The following is a 16789-nucleotide window of genomic DNA, read 5'->3' on the forward strand; positions in this document are numbered from 1 at the left end:
CTATAAGTAGACTAGAGTATCAGTGCAATCAAATACACCTGCCTTCAATTAGTCCAACCCATCACAGCCATAGGGAAACAGCAAATGTGACACACAAAACCACTCCCACTTCACACAATAAACATGGAGATTAATTGATACAGGCAACATTGGCAACATTAGTCCACCACCATGTTACAAATACCTCCTCTTTCAATGTGCATCCCCTGTGGTGCTCGAGGGTGTAACTCCCACACAGTTATGCAAACGTTTTGCAAAACCCCTTTAAATGAAAGCTAAAAGTCTGCACATCTTGATTGGTTGATTTAAAATGCAATGATGTAGTGATGGACAGAAGTATAAGAAAAAGTGCCATTGCCTAAAAACTTTTGGTCCTAACTCTAAATATATTTGCTGCTTGTAAACCTCTAACTTTTGTATTAGTGTACATTCTTTTGTATTATAAGCTTTTCTATGAAAATACTTTACAAATAGCCAAAAACTACACAAGACGATAATCTCGGCCACTAACCCAATTTTGGTTTAGGACTTACACTTAAAACAAACAAACAAAGCAAAACAACTTTTATAACAAAAGAGATGTTTTTCTATTCTAGGCTCGTTTACTATTGACATAAAACTAAAGCGACACGGGTGAGTGTATCTGCATGCATGCATAGAAAGGGTCACGCCAACATCTCATTTATGTAATGGCTCCACATTTATCGCCGCTGACATGACTGACGGGTGGAAATGACATCACTAACATTTAAATTGTTGTCCTTCTCTCTGCAAAGTAATACACGCTAAGTGATGCATATTCCACCAACAAGCTATTTTCTACTCTCATTCCCTATGTCTTTACTCCATGTTTCATACACACACGCACACACACACTCTCTGCGTTTCATTTGGCTGTCCCCACAACCTCTCTGTGTCTCTGTGATATCCAATTGGCATAATTGAGCCAGGTCAGATGATAAAGGGACCCATAACAATCTATGCAAGTAAAATAAAAAGCAGCTCCCACTTATTACTTTTGTACTCTTCCTGTGCCAATCACCAATCAGCCTTCCCTTGCACAACAGCAGATTTAACAGACTGACATGTCTGCATTCATTAGAAGAAAAAAAGTGTGACATCCCAGAAGAAGTAAAGCGAAACGAGGAGAGGTGAAGGCAGCAAAAGTTCAGCAGAGTGTGAGCTGAGATAGATGAGATGTGACAGGCTGCCACTCTTCTCAGCACCTTCTCATCAGCATGACACAGCTGTCACAGCCCTATTTCAGGAAAATTAAACGGCCTTACGGTAAACTGGCCTGCCTTGGGAGGAGGGGCTGGAGGAGCAAGGAGAGTATGTGTGTGTGCGAGAGAGAAAATGAATAAGCTTATAGTATGCAGATGGGCTTTCAGTGTCTCTCCTCCCCCAATCTGTTCCCCTCCAGCAAGTGCCACCCTCTCCTTTTGACATGATAATGGCTCCAAATTGATGAAGACACTTCACTCACTCGATGACAACTCTACCAGCAAGCGACATGAACGCCTCCTCCACGCCCCCTCGTCCATCACTGTGAAGGCCTTCCTTTCTGCTTGCATGACACAGGCTGGGTGGGAAGTTGTTTAATCAGCTAATTTGCTCTCCTCTGGCCACCTTTAATGACCATGCCACCTCTGGATTATCTTGTCATCCTATCCTCTTAATTCTCGCTGATGAACTGCTCATCAAACTGTTAGCCTCTTTGTACCTTTGCCACACTTAGCAAAGGTTATAGGCCTGCAATTAAAACTAATATGTCAGAGCACATTCTTCTCTTTAATTGACAGAAAAGGAAGCATTTCTACAACAGCCAAGACATCCCCCAGTTTGGAGAACATAGTTGTGAAGATGATGTCATTGTGTGTCTGAGGTTGTGTATGTCTGCCTAAAAACTGAGCAAACACAGCTCCTCATAAACAAATTTCCCACGTGTGGGACTAATAAAGGTTATCTTATCTTATCTTATTTAAAGACATCAGAAACTAAATTTAAGCCCTTTATCTGTGTGGCCTTTGCATGTTGAGGTGGGAACATGCTTAATTTTGATGGAAATGCAAACTGTACAATGCATGTAAATCAAATAATATGGCTTTAGCAGTGATTCTAGATGTCATCCCTTTAGATTGGAACCACGTTGTGAGGGCTAAAACTAAAAGTTCCTACATTTAGGGTCCGCTAAGCTACAGTGAGTTTGCTTGAAAAAAAGAGGAAGAAAAAGTAGCATGCGCACTTGTAAGGGGTATCTCTCCAGCACTTTAAAAAGAGTCAACCTAGCTCTGTGTCCTGGTTTGCTTGACTCGGGTAGCCTAACCTGCCCCACATGTCTCTGTTATGAGCTGAAGATCAGTCCTATAGCTGCCCATTTAAGCCACTCTCTTGCAGATTCAGCACAACCACAACAAGGTGGCCACGCTGCCGGTGAAGGAGTTGTGATGCCTTTAAAATAATTCATAACATCCGACCTGTGTTGACCTTATACAGCAAATAAAAACTATCGATCCACCTCCCCCAACTCCCACTTTAAAAGACTTATTGTGGAGCTCCATTTCATCTAATCACTTGGCAAAAGAGTCCAGTGTCTAGATAAAAAAAGAATAAATAAAAAAGTCCCCGGGCCAACGTGTTGCTCTCACCTTTGCAGATGAAATTACCCGAAAAGCTGTTACAAATCAATATAATCAATGCAATCAGCTAACTGACACAGGCAATCTCCTGCCAGTAAGTAAAATACCCCCGGCGGAGATCTTTCAATCTCTGGTGCCATAATTGCCCCCAAGGGCGACGTTAGGGTGTACCGTTTTGTACACTTAATTAAATTAGTGAGCTCTGTGGACAGGGTGGGTTGCCGGTCTCAGGGAGAAGGGATAGGTCTGGCTCTGTGCCAGTAATTAAGCCAATACCTTTCTTGATTACGCCAATCCCCCTTAATGAACTCATTATGCATTTTAACCCAAACACTCCCATGAATTAATGAGCGCACAGAAAGCTCCTTCTTCAAAAGGACGCCCCGATCACAAGCCCGGGCTGTAACTCATCCACTCTACGAGGGAGACGTAATGTCCATATTTCTCCCTCTTTCAGCCGCAGCCAAGACTAATCTGGACTTGAGTGACAGCAAAAGTTTTCAGTCTGTACACATAAAGCTTTAAAGAAACACGGGCCCTCATCTGGCAAGTGGCAACAGGAACTTACTGGGCGACTTTACAAGGTCTCCCCGGGATCGTGTCTGAATTCAAGGTCCAAAACAAAGACCACGTGACTTCTGTGTGGTCATTTTTGCAGAGATATGATGACGTGCACATACGCACACGGGTCCCAAACATATGTGCAAAATGATTTAAAGAGACCCAGGAGCACTGCGGGGTGGGAGCAGCCCTGCACTGACCCATAATGTTTTGCTAATTAAATAATTCACTAATTGATTCATCGCCAAATCAATAAAGCCTGCAGATGGTTTATGGTGTGAGAGCTAAAGTGTGCTTGTGATTCAAGTCTTGGAAGGAGGAATGCAGATCACTCAGGCACACACAGCATCCGAACCAGCGGTGTGGGTCCACTTAATGAGTGATAACCAAAAGCATGTGAAACTGTGCTAAAACGCAGGCGGCCGCTCTGTTGACCTTGCACTTGTGTTGTATGACATCATTCAGCCCCTCACATGGACATGATCGTGAATATAAAAGGTAGGCCCAGAGTGTGTCTGTATCCCTGTTGAACCCATAAAAACAGCTCTGTCCTGAACCCAGCACCCCCACTCAGGGGAGGCTGGGATTTGTAGGTGGGCCTGAGGAAAAAATTAGATGGAATATTATTAATTCAAGTGTAATGATTCCTTAGGGTGTTTGTGTATAAGAGGGCATACGCACTGTAAATATGCGAGGCGGGTGAACTTTACGGCTGGTCATATTTGTGTGTTTGCGCCCGCGGAGGTAGACATTACCTCTGAAAGTAATTGGGGCAGCCGTGAAGTGTGACACCTCAGTGATCTGAGTGGGTGTTAAGGCTGTAAATTCAGCTACATGTGCGATTGGATATTTGTTTGCGAACACAAGCGCAGGAGGAAAGATGCAGAGAACGGCCACCAGCGCTCGGTGCCATCAAATGAAGGCTGTGATTGTCAGCCACTGGATACAATTTAACGGAGACTGAGACAGCTTGATTGAAATATAGAATTCTTTTAATTTAAAAGTGTGCGCAAAAAAACAAAAACGTATTTGAAAACCACATAACACCGCAGATTAATCTTTTAAAGGCCGGGTTTTGGAGCCAGGCAGCAGGCATTTCCTTCTGTTCAGCCACTACTTAATTTATACTTCTGCAGTGAATATGATGCTTACGGGAGATTTATGCTTCTGCATTAAATCTACATATAGGTATATAGTAACCACGACTACACCACCATCAAAAACACTGGTATAAATACTTGGTAGTGCCGTTGGCCACTTTAATCATTGATGCATTGTAGTCACTACATGGATTCACCACAGAAGTATGCTGGCCAGATCCCCCAGAAAACTAAATGTGAGGTAGACAAATGTGTTCCTGTGGGACAAATGGGACACAATGTTGTAGTCTAAATATTTTGATTATATTTTGGTGTTATCTCAGCTGCTCTTCTGTCCCGTAACAAATTTTGCCCTTCACTTTAGGTGTGTCCAAAGATTGTTACCCTTACCCTTTTTTTAAAGCTATATCTGACAATTTTAGCGATTTTCATAACCCGGATATTCTGTGCTACGCCACATACACAGTTAATTTGGGCACTGTCATGTGATACCTCAGTGATTTCTGTAGCTTGATAACCAATATAGGTAAGATGTAACCTCAAATGTAGAAATTAGGTTTTATTCGTCATTAGCTCATTTGGCTAAAACACTGATGGGCTCATGGTAAGGCATCTGTCCAACTGCCCACAGTTCACAAGACCCCTACAGTACTGGACACAATGACACCTAATGCATCATTACCAAAATTGTGCTCAAGGTCCTATTTGTTGTTTTTTGGGCACTTTTCCATTTCATAGCATAACATCCCTTCCTACTACAAGCTCATCAGATTCTCACTCCTGATGTATCAAAATGAGATTCAAACCATTTAGCAAAGACGTTAACATACTGCTGATAAAATTACGCATGCAAAAATGATAAAGGAAGAACTTAAAATATTGCTTTGCCACACAGTGCATACCACTGGTGTCGTGTTAGGTGGTGATGATCATGGAGGGAGTGGTTGACTCTCACATTAATTAGGCAGGGTTGGGGCTTTCATCAGTAATATGTAATCAATGCTATGACATGCTGATACATTCACGTATTTTCATGCTTTTTGTGTCCATGGTTACTACTGACCACATGATCACATAACACTCCTAAACTCACACACACTTTAATTTGGTGGTGAACGAGATTAACCTTTTACTGGAGGAGACTGTTTGTAAGCAAACTAATTTTAATTCTCATTAATTTGTAGAGCCAACTAATGACACGGAAATTGATAACTTGCTTTCTGTACATCATAAATTACTATTATCTGCGAATTGTGATTGATCATCCACCATAATATCACATTTACAAATAAAATTTTATAGGCTGCAAATTGATGCTGCATCACAAAACATCAGGTTATCAAAACAATTGAAATGCAAATATCTGATGATCCCCTAGGTTGAATTTATGAAGTTTAACCAACTAATTAATGCTTTCAGAATGCTTTTTTTGTTTGTTTTTTTAAATTGGGCGATGTGTCGTAGCGGTAACTATACTTAAACACAGATTCACATAATTTATTTGACAGACTACTTTTAAAATGCCACGATGCCATTTTATTTCACAAGTATATTAAAAACTGTGTACATAGTGCTACAGTACATATTTACCACATTTATCCTTTTACTTGACAGTGAATAAACACAACTTCAAAAGGATTTTACAAAATCAAATAACACACTCATCTGTGATCTTCACCACTGTGTCTGTAATACAGGAGAGATTTCTTACTGCAGGCATCAAGCCAGTTTGTGCGCCATTAACAGCCACACAGAAGTTCATAGTCAGTTTACATAGACAGGCTTAGTAGGAGGTGGTGATACAGTTAAATGCTGTGTTAATTACTGTTCCAGTACATACCAACAATTAACTGGACTTCTTAGTTTTATTATAATGTACTTCATCACTGCAGGACAGCCAAAAATGAAATTTAAAACGCCTAAAAATTTACTGTGTCTAGTAACCATTTAAAAAGTATCATTAGGGTCTAATGAGAAACACCATCAGACCCTTTGGGATGTTTGCGTACCCTGAGAAAACAAAAGTGTCAAACTAATCACTCATGAGTGAAAACGCAGGATTCAACACAAACATAGCTGGAATGGAAAATATTTAACTGTTAAAACACAATACAGTGAAAAGTGAAGTTTAATAAAAAACAAAACAAAAACCAACCCTATAAGGTCACATAAAATTGCAATTTTGATGACAAGCATGCCATGAAGTGATTCCTCAGTGTCATTAAAATTTGAATTTACCGTTGTAACATTAGAACCTGACATCTCCAATCATTCTCTTTTCTTTTTTGTGTGTGCAAGTAATTGAATATGTGGAGAAATGCAGACGAGGAGACTCCTGCCTCTTTTCTCCATCTCTGCTAAAACGAGAAAGCTGACGATTACGGTACACACGTGTAACTAAGTGTTACACATAATAAGGAATAATAAGGAATTAAAGGGGGAAAAAGAAAGAAAGAAAGTGGAACATATTCCTTCTTGCTAGGGAATGTCATCTGGGGCAGCTTTCACTCACAGGAAATTTTGGCAAAGCTTTTATGTTTATCTTTTATCTTTACACCATTGTCATTAAGAAAACAAAAAACAACCACACTATAACTGAGAAAACAAAAAGTTGAATATCTTAAAGTATTATTATAGAAATATGCTTATTTTGTAAGGCCACAGCCAGTAGCTAGGCAGCTTTTCTTCATAACTGAATTTTAAGTTAATGTACACCGATTTTAACCTTCATATAGAGTAATAAAGCTAGCCTGTTGCCCTCATCATAGTCCCAAACTAAAATTCCACCCTGCTAGTTCCAGCCTCAAACTGAATTGACAGAGTGGTGTCCTCTTTATTCTACTCTTGGAAGAACGTTGAGATTACAAAACAGACCCACTTCATTATCAGATGCACATAGCCTCAGCCATAATTGGCTTCTGGGTGTAATTACATGTAAGGCTTCTCTGATTCTTCAGAGCTTTAGGAGGACTATACAAATGTTTTGTGATACCCAAACTGAACTGGAACATTCAAACTAAACTCATGCCAAGCTCCCCAAGATGAGTGAAAATTGGTATATTAGAGTCAATAAATAAATCAAAGAATTTTAACCTGGAACTAAGATGTTCCTTTCAAAGGTCTACATGACCACACATTTGGTTCACTGTGCAGGATCAGACCATGTTGGTTTGGGTGTTTGGGCTGCGACTCTGCAGGTCCTGTACTTGATCAAGAACCCAGTTGATGTTCGGTCTCTCCTGAGGATTTGACACCATTATGGAGCTCAGCAGCATCTGCAGACCCTCTGAGTATCTGGGTACAAGACAAATACCAACTTTAGGTTTGATACAGTGCTGTCAAAGGTCTTGAGTTACCCCCTCGCTTCTTTAGATTTTGGTTCCAAGGAGTCAGAATTTCTTGTAAGCTTTTTTCACTCATTTTCAGTCCAGTCCTTGTACCGAGCATTTTCAGAGGAATCTTTTTTGTTTGTTAAGCAACTTCACACTGACATATGAATGATTCAAGCAGAAAAAGGCACCTAACTCAAAGGATGAACTAGTGTCTATAGATGACAGACAACTCGGCACAGAACCCATTCTAAATGGTTATTTTAGGCACTTTGTTAAGAGCAGCATGTCACAACTTTAGTTCAAACTTCAAAAAAGAAAAAAAAAAAAGTGTTCACTGAAGCCTAATCAGAAACGGTCTTTGGGGAAGGATGGCTGTCAAGAAGCCATTGTTAAAGAAGGGAATAAACATGGAGAAAATGTTCAGGGTGACCAAATTACACAAGAACTGGACTGAAAATCAGTAGGAACAGGTCTTATTGGGTGATTAATCCAGATTTGATAACTGTGGTTCAAATCTTAGTCAGTGTGTTTGGAGAAGTACAGGTGAGAGGTACAATAGAGTGTCCACACCAATCTATGACGCATGGTGGAGGCTCTATCATGATTCGGGGCTGCATTTCAACCAGTGGTGTTGGAGAACAACATTTGTGAAATTATCAACACAGAAAAGTGAGGTTAGATACACCATACAGTGCCATGAGGAAAGCATCTGGTTGGCAACTGCTTCATTTTTCAGCATGTAAATGATCCTAAAGCTCAAACTTCAACATTACTGAAAAACTATTCCTGAAGACTACTTTTAAAAAAAATGACAGAAAGCTTGTCTAAGAGAGTTCAAGCTGTGTTGAAGAATAAAAGGTGGTGATACCAAATCTTGACTTTCAAACTTTTGAAAGAACTTCAAAGAACTGCAATACCTTTTCCTTCCTATGAAAATATGATGAAAGGAGGGGTAGCTTAAGACTTCTACACCGCACTGTAAAGCATGTGCGGTGTTAAGCATGCACAATTTTTATTAACAGTGAAAAGGTTTCCAGGGTGTAGCCAGGCTCACAGCCACATAGCTTTTTTTTTTAAAAATGAAAGAGAAACTAAACTTAGTTTTTTTGTACTACATTTGAGAGGTCAGTGTTGTGTTAGCTTAACTGAACAGTACCAAAGAAAATTCAAGCATACAAAAATCTTGGTAAGGTACCTATTCCTGTTACTATCGGTCCTAAAATCAGTTGCACGCCATTTGAACTGGAACATGCTTTTATTCTCCAGGGCTTCTCAATTCAAAACAACTGTTTTTTCCTACTACTCTGCAAAGCAGTAACACAAACATTTAAATAAATAGGAAACTTTCAAGCTACAGCCTGAAGACTGACCTGCAAGAGGGAGGGATGGATACTGGATTCTGGACAGCCAGAGCAACACTGTCTCCCTTCTGAAATATCAGATCGTACGGCCCTTCCAACATCATCATACAGTAAAGCACACAGCCAAGTGACTGGAACGGTGGGGACAGCAAAGCACAAGAAAGAGGTTTCATCTGTGAGTGACATTTACTGAGAACAAACATACGCAACACAGACAAGCCAAGAGGAAAAAGGTCTACACAGCTTTACCCAGATATCAGTGCGCTCATCTATAATGCAGTGGCTCTCAACATTGAAGAGTTCAGGAGCCCTGTACGAAATGGTGCACCGCTGGGCGGCCCAGTCCTGTATGGTCATGGCTTCTCTGGATCCTTTTACCTGCAATGAAGTCATTTTTATTAAATCCATTGTGGGTTAAGTAGTTTAGGGGCTCTAGCGGTAAGACGTTGGATGGATGTGTTAAAGAACCACAAAGTAGTTTCAGAGACATACAAAAAGCAAATCTAACAATAAAAGCTATGGAAATGTTAAAAGTCACATGTGACATTGCTCATTACACAGTCAATTATGTTTAAAAAGAAAAAAAAAGAAAATCTAGAAAGAAAACAGCTGTGTCCTGAGAAACTAAAGACAAAACCCAGACATTTAGCTGTATAACCTAAATATGAGCTTCACTACTCTGCCATCTAGTGGTGGAGCTCAGCAACATTTAAATTCAATAAAATTGAATTGAATTCAATTAAATAAAAGCCTGAAAATTACTTTTCAGTATAAACAAACACAAAAAAAGTAGTGAGGACGGCACTTTGTTCTTACACATTCAGAGCACAAAAATGCTGTGGTGACCAGTCTCACCTCAGGCTTCAGTTAAACTAACTAAGTCTTTTTTTCCACAAAAAAACCCATAAAGTCACAAATCTTAAAAATCCTTCTTAGACCCTGGATTTTACCTCAATCCTGGCACGGTTCATTGAGCCAAGGTCCATCAGAACTGGCCTGTCATCCTCATCAAGAAGCACATTTGTGGGCTTTATGTCTCTGTCAAATTATAGCACACAGCAGGCATTTAGATGTAGACAACTCTGTCGGGTTAAAAACAAAAAACACAAAAGCAGGTTGACTGTTGCATCAGTCACTCATGCCTGGAGGCCTGTTGCTGACCATCTGGCAACAACCAGTCACTCGGGTAAGCTGTGGGACGTTGGACAAGAAGTAAAAATGCTGTGCAGTCCCACATAAAGAGGAACATCTGGTCACTCGAGCTGAAATTGCCATTTTGATGATAACCAAACTACCTTTAGTTTGTTTTTCAAAAGAAGTACAACTATTTAGACAAATAATCTTGAGACAATGTGCTACATTTTGACTGGTTCTTCAATACATGCACTTTTCTAAAGCCTGGCTTTTAGTCAATGTGTATGAAGGGAAGTATTTTTAGCATAGTCACATTGGGTATAACATTAGTCAGGCTAAAGTTCCAAATAACCAAAAAGTAAGAAGCTTTGCAAATTTTTGTGAAAATGATAGAAACTACAACACAGAAAATGAAAAGGTAGTATATAGTGAGAAATTTGTTTTTCTAAAGTTATTTTTACATTTTGCACAAGAACAATTATTCTGTGAAGTGACATCGTCTGTGTGCATGTGCCATAACTTGTTAAAAATTACTAAAATTGTCAGATATGAGATATACAGATGCTACTGACAACTATTTAGTAAGTTGGCAAGAAAGTTTAAAAGGTTACGTTCAAATATATTGCATTTGAACACGTCCCAGCATTGTAAACGTGTCCCACTTTGACCCACACAAACACTGTGTTTGTCCCATATGTTTGTTGGAATGTGGTCAAGCTATTTGCAGCTGACCATCAATAAAGACAATATGGCAATGAGCTGCAAGACACACAACTGGTTCAACTTATTTAAGTGGTGAAATAATGTTTTTGTTTCTAAATGCATAAGTATTGTGGAGCTTTCTAAAAGATAAAAATTATGGATTTCCCCCCTTTATGGGAGTAATGAATCTGAATATGGCAAAATAATCTGGTATTTCTTTTGAAATGTGTGAAACATGATATGCATGTAGTGCACTCGCTTGTCATTTCTGCACCACCATGCACTGCTGCTGAAAAACTGCATACCCCAAGTCAAAAATAAACAGATCGGAAGTAAGATTAAAGTTTTAATCAAATAATGCATAACAGCACAATGATGTTTATTCTTTTTTTCATATAGTTTCTCATTCAACATCTCAGATGGTTAGGGATTACCTGTGTGCATAGCCTTTGTCGTGAATGGCCTTGAGTCCAGAGCAGATACCACGAAAGATTTGCAAAATTTGTTTTTCAGGCATTGAGCTCCCCTTGTCTCTCAGCTTCTCCAGAACAGACCACAGACTGCCTTTCTGTTTGCATAAGCACGCAAGCATATCAGACCAAGATCATTTCTCTCAAGATTATGCTAATGATAACTGCTGCAAAAACTTACTCTCATATATGGCAGAAGTAGCCGGGCTTCAGTCTTGCCTCCATGATCAACAAAGGAATGTGCAACCAGGCTCAAGACGTTGGGATGGTTAAACATCTGGTGCATCTCCACCTCTGTCTGAGCCTCCTGGCGACCCTCACGGTCATGACATAGGATTCTCTTCAGGGCATAGAAGTGCCCATCCTTTACCCCTTCAACCAGATCAACGAAACTGAACCCACTGAAAAGAGAAAAAGGTTTATCAATGCAAAACTGACTTAAAAGGAAAGGAACAGTGACATGCCATACATACTTGCTTTGGTTTGAACAAAGGAGGTGAAGAAAAGTGTGCATGTAGTGGGTTGGAGTTTGTTGAGACAACTATCAGGGGGATTTATGACAAAAGGATAGCAAATTAATCAAAGTTAAGGTTTGCAAGATGGTAGTGAAACCTGCTATGATGTATGCCTTGGAGCCTGTGATACTGCCCCCCCCCCCAAAAAAAAAACACCCACAAAAAGAAACAAAATAAAAACAAAGAGTGGGCAGAGTTGAAGATGCTAAGATTTTCACTGGGAGTGACCTGATTAGACAGGATTAGAAATAAGTAGATCAGAGGGACGGCTTTGGAAACACAGGTAGAAAACAAAGATTGTTTGGACATGCACAGAGGAGGGATAGTAGATATGTGTCAGACAGCAGGAAAAGAGGAAGGCCACAGAGAAGACTCATGGATGTAGTGAAGGAGGATATACAAAGGGTTTGTGTGACAGAGGAAGACTATGGCTAAGGTGAGACAAAGGGAGATAACCACTGTTATCCTAAAAGGGAACAGGTAAAAGAAGAAACTGGAGCCAAAAAGTTTTAATAATCAACAATGCATTAATCCATCTTTCATTGCCTTATGATTTCCCAGCATATCTGAGGTTATAAACTTGATTCGTCCCTGTTAATAAAATAAAATAACGAAGAGAGTGTATAGGATCTGTTTACAAACTAACAACCAGTGCCCATGTTCCCAGTAAGTTGAGATGCGGTCACCAAGTGCAGCTATGAGACTCATGAATGAAGGTCACAGTAATGAGCTACATCGGGATAACTCTTAGAGGATTAATTATTCATTTGTTTCTTTTTCTAATTTAGGATTTGGTGACAAATATAAAATCTTATGATATACTTCTGCGTAGTTAAAGTCATACAGTGTGAAAATGTTTTCTTACCCTTCGTCGAGCTTCTGGACAAAATAATACTTTTTGTTATCAATGGTGATGGAGGCACGGGAGCATACGCACATTGTCTGTCCCATCTTGACTGGTACATTGTCTTAGGGCAAGCTTTTAAAGGGACTGGGAATTTAAAAAACAAACAAACAACAAAAGACAGAAAGTTATCCAAGGGTGACAGAAATGCATAAAGTCTATCAATTGTATTAACTATGTAAAATAACCGTTACTGGAAGTAATCTAAAAGATATCGGCCGTGTATATAAAACACACTGGGTCTTACAGCGCTAATGAACTGTAACATAAATGTTAGCCAACACAGCATTACATTAACACGTAGCATAGCTGAGGATAGCAAAGCTACAACAGGTAATATTTCCCATTAGGGTCAACTTTTAATATTAACTCAAGTCGACCTGTAGCTTTACCTAAATACCTACAAGCTATAAATAACACGCTATGCGATTAAACTCGTTAAGTTCCTTATTCTTACCAGTTTCTGTTTACCAGGTTAGCTCGCTGTCATATTGCTACGTCTATTTTCCTCTTCTTCTATTATCAGAGTGGGAGGGTTGTACTGCTAACAGCGCCAGAAGACGACTAGCGGTGAAATTGAGTGGAGAAAAAAATGGCGGATAACGAGCGTAAAAGGAGGGGTAACACCGACGACAGAGGTGATATGTGTGCTGTTTTATAGTGTATAATATGGTTGAAAAATATAAAGTAGTCAGTGTTAGCTTGATATGCCCCCTGTTTATTAAAACTAAGAAGAGACGTTAGCAGAAGGTGTCTTAAGACAACTTCATGCTAAGTAGATAAGCTTGCTAATGACAAGTTAGCAGTTAATATTGTGTTGACGTTAACCTATTTAGGTGCGTGTCAGATGTACTATTAATTAACAGTTGATAAGCCAAAGGCATCACTCTTTACTACAGTCCACTGTTTTGTTTTTAGCTTCATAACTCGCCGGAATAGCTGGTGTGCTATTAGCTAACTAATGCTAGTTAGCGCTGGCATCTTAGCTTGGGGTTACCTGGTCTTATACATCATGTAGAGTGCTTCAAACACCAAATTCTGATAAGGTTGCGACTTACTACGCACACAGTCGTCACGTGGATTGATAAAGCACCAAATTAAATGGTAGAGTGGTACTTATGTTTCGTTGCTTCATTAATGGCTAGCCATACAGGTAAAGATGATGGATTTATTAACGCCCAGGAAACAGTTGTTCACCTTGGTGAGTTGTCTTGCCTCAAGCAGGGCCGCAGGAGGAGGGAGGCAGAGTGAAAACTAAGCCTGTCTCTTGTAGCACTGTGGGGGGAGAAGGGACCGCAGTCAAACGCACATCCCAGCATCTCACCCACGAAGATGAAGACGAGTCTTCAGCAGACCCACCAGCACCAACCAAAGTCTCCAAAATAGGCTTCAGCATGAGCAGTCAATTGGGGAAGAAAACAAACCCCATATCTATTAAACTGGGAGCACCGGTGAGTATGTGAGACTGTAGACTAACACTGTGCAACGCTGTTATTTAAAAATCTGTACCCTATTAATATAATGGGTGTTGTAACACCCATGAAATTGTTGTACACAGTCTCTGAATAGCATAAAAGTTAGAGCATGGGATTGTAAATGATCATGGCACACTGCTCAGAAAAGTCCTAGAGAGTTTTTAAAAAGTAGTAGTGAAGTTTTTAAAAGTTTTAAAAAGACATGTCATTTGAATCTGGCCACCAGTGTGAAAGGTGTTGAAAGAATAAGGAATTTACCTCATCCAAGATTTGCATGTTGCTGTGTTTATGCTTCCAAAAGACACTGTGACTGCAATCGCAATTTATTACCTTGAGTGAAGTTCTTCAAAATTGTCATTAACAGTCAATAGACCATAAGAATCAAATGACTAGTTTTGGATGATCAGCCATCACTATGACGGTTGCCTCACAAAACACATTTCATCCCTATTTTCTCCATTTTATGAATGTGTTCATATGCATGTTGGTGTTGGTAATATCCAAAATATCAGAGGTCAGTTTCACGTTGACCTTCTGTGTTGTTACATAAACTTCTTTATTCACTGCTATAATTCAGAAGCTGAAGGAAGGATTGTGATTTCTGAGCATGGAGGTGTGATGCTTGATGCTAAGTTGTGGTGTTTTATTTTGTTTTCCTAATTGTCATGTCCCCCAACCTGTTTTTAGAAGCCCAAAGAGACTGCGCCATCACTTCCTGCAAAAAAGCTGGGCCTAGCGTCTGTTTTTAACGAAGATGATGATGTAAGTGTCTGTGCATGCAGGCATGTCACGATCACAAAAAATGCTTGAACAGTAGATGTTCAGAGGCTGATATTAACTTTCTTTTGTCATGTAGAGTGAACCTGAGGAGATGCCTCCAGAAGCAAAGATGAGGATGAAGAACATTGGGAGGTACAGACTGTACTTTACAATTTTGCACTTGGCTTCTGTGGTCAGCTTTGAAATCTTTAATTTCTTTACTTCTGTCACCTTTTTAGGGAAACGCCAACATCTGCAGGACCTAATTCCTTCAACAAGGGCAAACAGGGATTTTCCGATCATCAAAAGCTTTGGGAAAGGAAGCTCAAGTCCCAAGCAGAAAACTTGTAAATAACTACAGCAAATTTTGTCACTACTAGCTAATTTTGTATAGGTTAACCATGTTAAATATCAGTGAAGGCTCAGATAATTAGTCATTAGAGTCCTAGTTTTTCCAACTTCTCTGTGGGTCTGTGATGATGAATACTTTAAGCCTGCTTTGATTGTGACTGAATTTGTTTCCACTTTGAAATACTGGTTGACCTCTGTGTAAAAGGTGTGAACTGGTGATGAAAAGAAATTCCCCAGTATGATGGCTACAATTGTATTTGCTTTTTCAGGTTAATGAAAAAAACAAAACTCTCACCTTACGCCCCACATTTTCCTTTGCTCCTCTCCAAAGCTGGTGAGCAAGTGTGCTGCTTGCTTAATTTCTGTGTAAAAATGTAAATAGGAGTGCCACAGTGTTTTATTTTTAAAATGCCACAAATCAGAGTGTGAGACCTATGCTGTCTTGAGTGTGAAGTACACTAGACATGGCATGAGCTTGTCAGTTCCAGATCCTTGGTTTTCACCGGCTGTGCCACCTCAGTGTTTATGTTATGCTTGCTTTCTTTTACCCATTCAGGCTAATTACTGTAGAAATATGTCTGATTTCATTTTTATGTCCAAAACTAATATGTCTGTAGTTGACCTCTGTGTGAAACCCAGACTGAATGCGGCATGATGTGGATACCAGGGTGCGGGTAACAGTGCTGTTGATATGTTAATCAGGCCCATTTTAAGTTGCACCTCACTGATATACATTGTGCTTTACAGTCTGGGGGAAATCCATCTTAATGAGAAATATGAACTTTGAATTTCTGTGGGTTGAGTCTTCTGTTAACGTCCCCTAATAAATTCAATCAACGTTATGCTGAAATCTGTTTCCATTAAATATTTCCTTTTTTAAAGTGTGTATTTATAAGTCAGTCTTTGTAACATGTGAAACCAGGTACATACTCACGGACACTAATAAAGTCAGTATAGGAGGTGACTATAGTATAGTAGGGCTGAGTTTCGATAATCGATTTTCCAATTAAAATCAATTTCACCTTGAATAAAGCGACATCGATTCATTTCTCACCCGATGGCACGTACACGCCGTTGGGGCTGAAAGCTGACAGCTCACAGATCCTGATGCTGCAGATTGTGTCACTCTCCATCCAAAATTGACTGAACCAGCAGCAAAAGAAGATCCAAACTATGCTTCACATTTCGCTTCACATAAACATCATTGTGAATTTCCTCTTACTTTTGCTTTTTTTGGCTTCTACCACAATAAAATCACACTTCCTACACAGCTTTCTCTCTCTGTGTTTTTCAAGAACAGTTTCTCATCTCAAATCTCTTTTTTTTCTGCATTCGTTTGCTTATTACCCACCAGTCTACTGTCGTTTACAGCGGTAGACTGGTTTAAAAAAAAAAAAAAAGAGACATCCAACAAGAAAGCCTCATTTTTTTATGTTCAATACCAAAGAAATGTAAATTTTTTTAAATTATGCCAAATTGCAAAACG

At 39.6% G+C, this 16789-nt stretch overlaps 2 protein-coding genes across 3 annotated transcripts; one reads left to right on the forward strand and one right to left on the reverse strand.

Moving 5' to 3' along the window:
- Nucleotides 1-5813: 5813 nt before the first annotated feature.
- On the reverse strand, nucleotides 5814-13312 carry stk16 (serine/threonine kinase 16). Its single transcript, XM_004543402.5, has 8 exons — nucleotides 13176-13312; nucleotides 12680-12805; nucleotides 11481-11700; nucleotides 11264-11397; nucleotides 9944-10031; nucleotides 9243-9371; nucleotides 9003-9124; nucleotides 5814-7594 (listed from the first exon to the last, which is right to left on the reverse strand). The coding sequence occupies exons 2-8, from the start codon at nucleotides 12763-12765 to the stop codon at nucleotides 7456-7458; spliced, it is 918 nt and encodes a 305-aa protein (XP_004543459.1). The 5' UTR covers nucleotides 12766-12805; nucleotides 13176-13312; the 3' UTR covers nucleotides 5814-7455.
- pcnp (PEST proteolytic signal containing nuclear protein) lies at nucleotides 13230-16153 on the forward strand. Of its 2 annotated transcripts, none has more exons than XM_004543401.4 (5): nucleotides 13230-13356; nucleotides 13943-14169; nucleotides 14881-14955; nucleotides 15050-15105; nucleotides 15192-16153. In XM_004543401.4, the coding sequence occupies exons 1-5, from the start codon at nucleotides 13311-13313 to the stop codon at nucleotides 15301-15303; spliced, it is 516 nt and encodes a 171-aa protein (XP_004543458.1). In that variant the 5' UTR covers nucleotides 13230-13310; the 3' UTR covers nucleotides 15304-16153. The 2 variants fall into 2 exon arrangements, with proteins under 2 accessions (XP_004543458.1, XP_023010462.1); XM_023154694.2 differs by having other exon boundaries at nucleotides 13268-13356; nucleotides 13940-14169.
- The last annotated feature ends 636 nt before the right edge of the window (nucleotides 16154-16789 follow it).

This window comes from Maylandia zebra, linkage group LG1 (genome assembly GCF_041146795.1).
Source record: "Maylandia zebra isolate NMK-2024a linkage group LG1, Mzebra_GT3a, whole genome shotgun sequence".
NCBI lineage: Eukaryota > Metazoa > Chordata > Actinopteri > Cichliformes > Cichlidae > Maylandia > Maylandia zebra.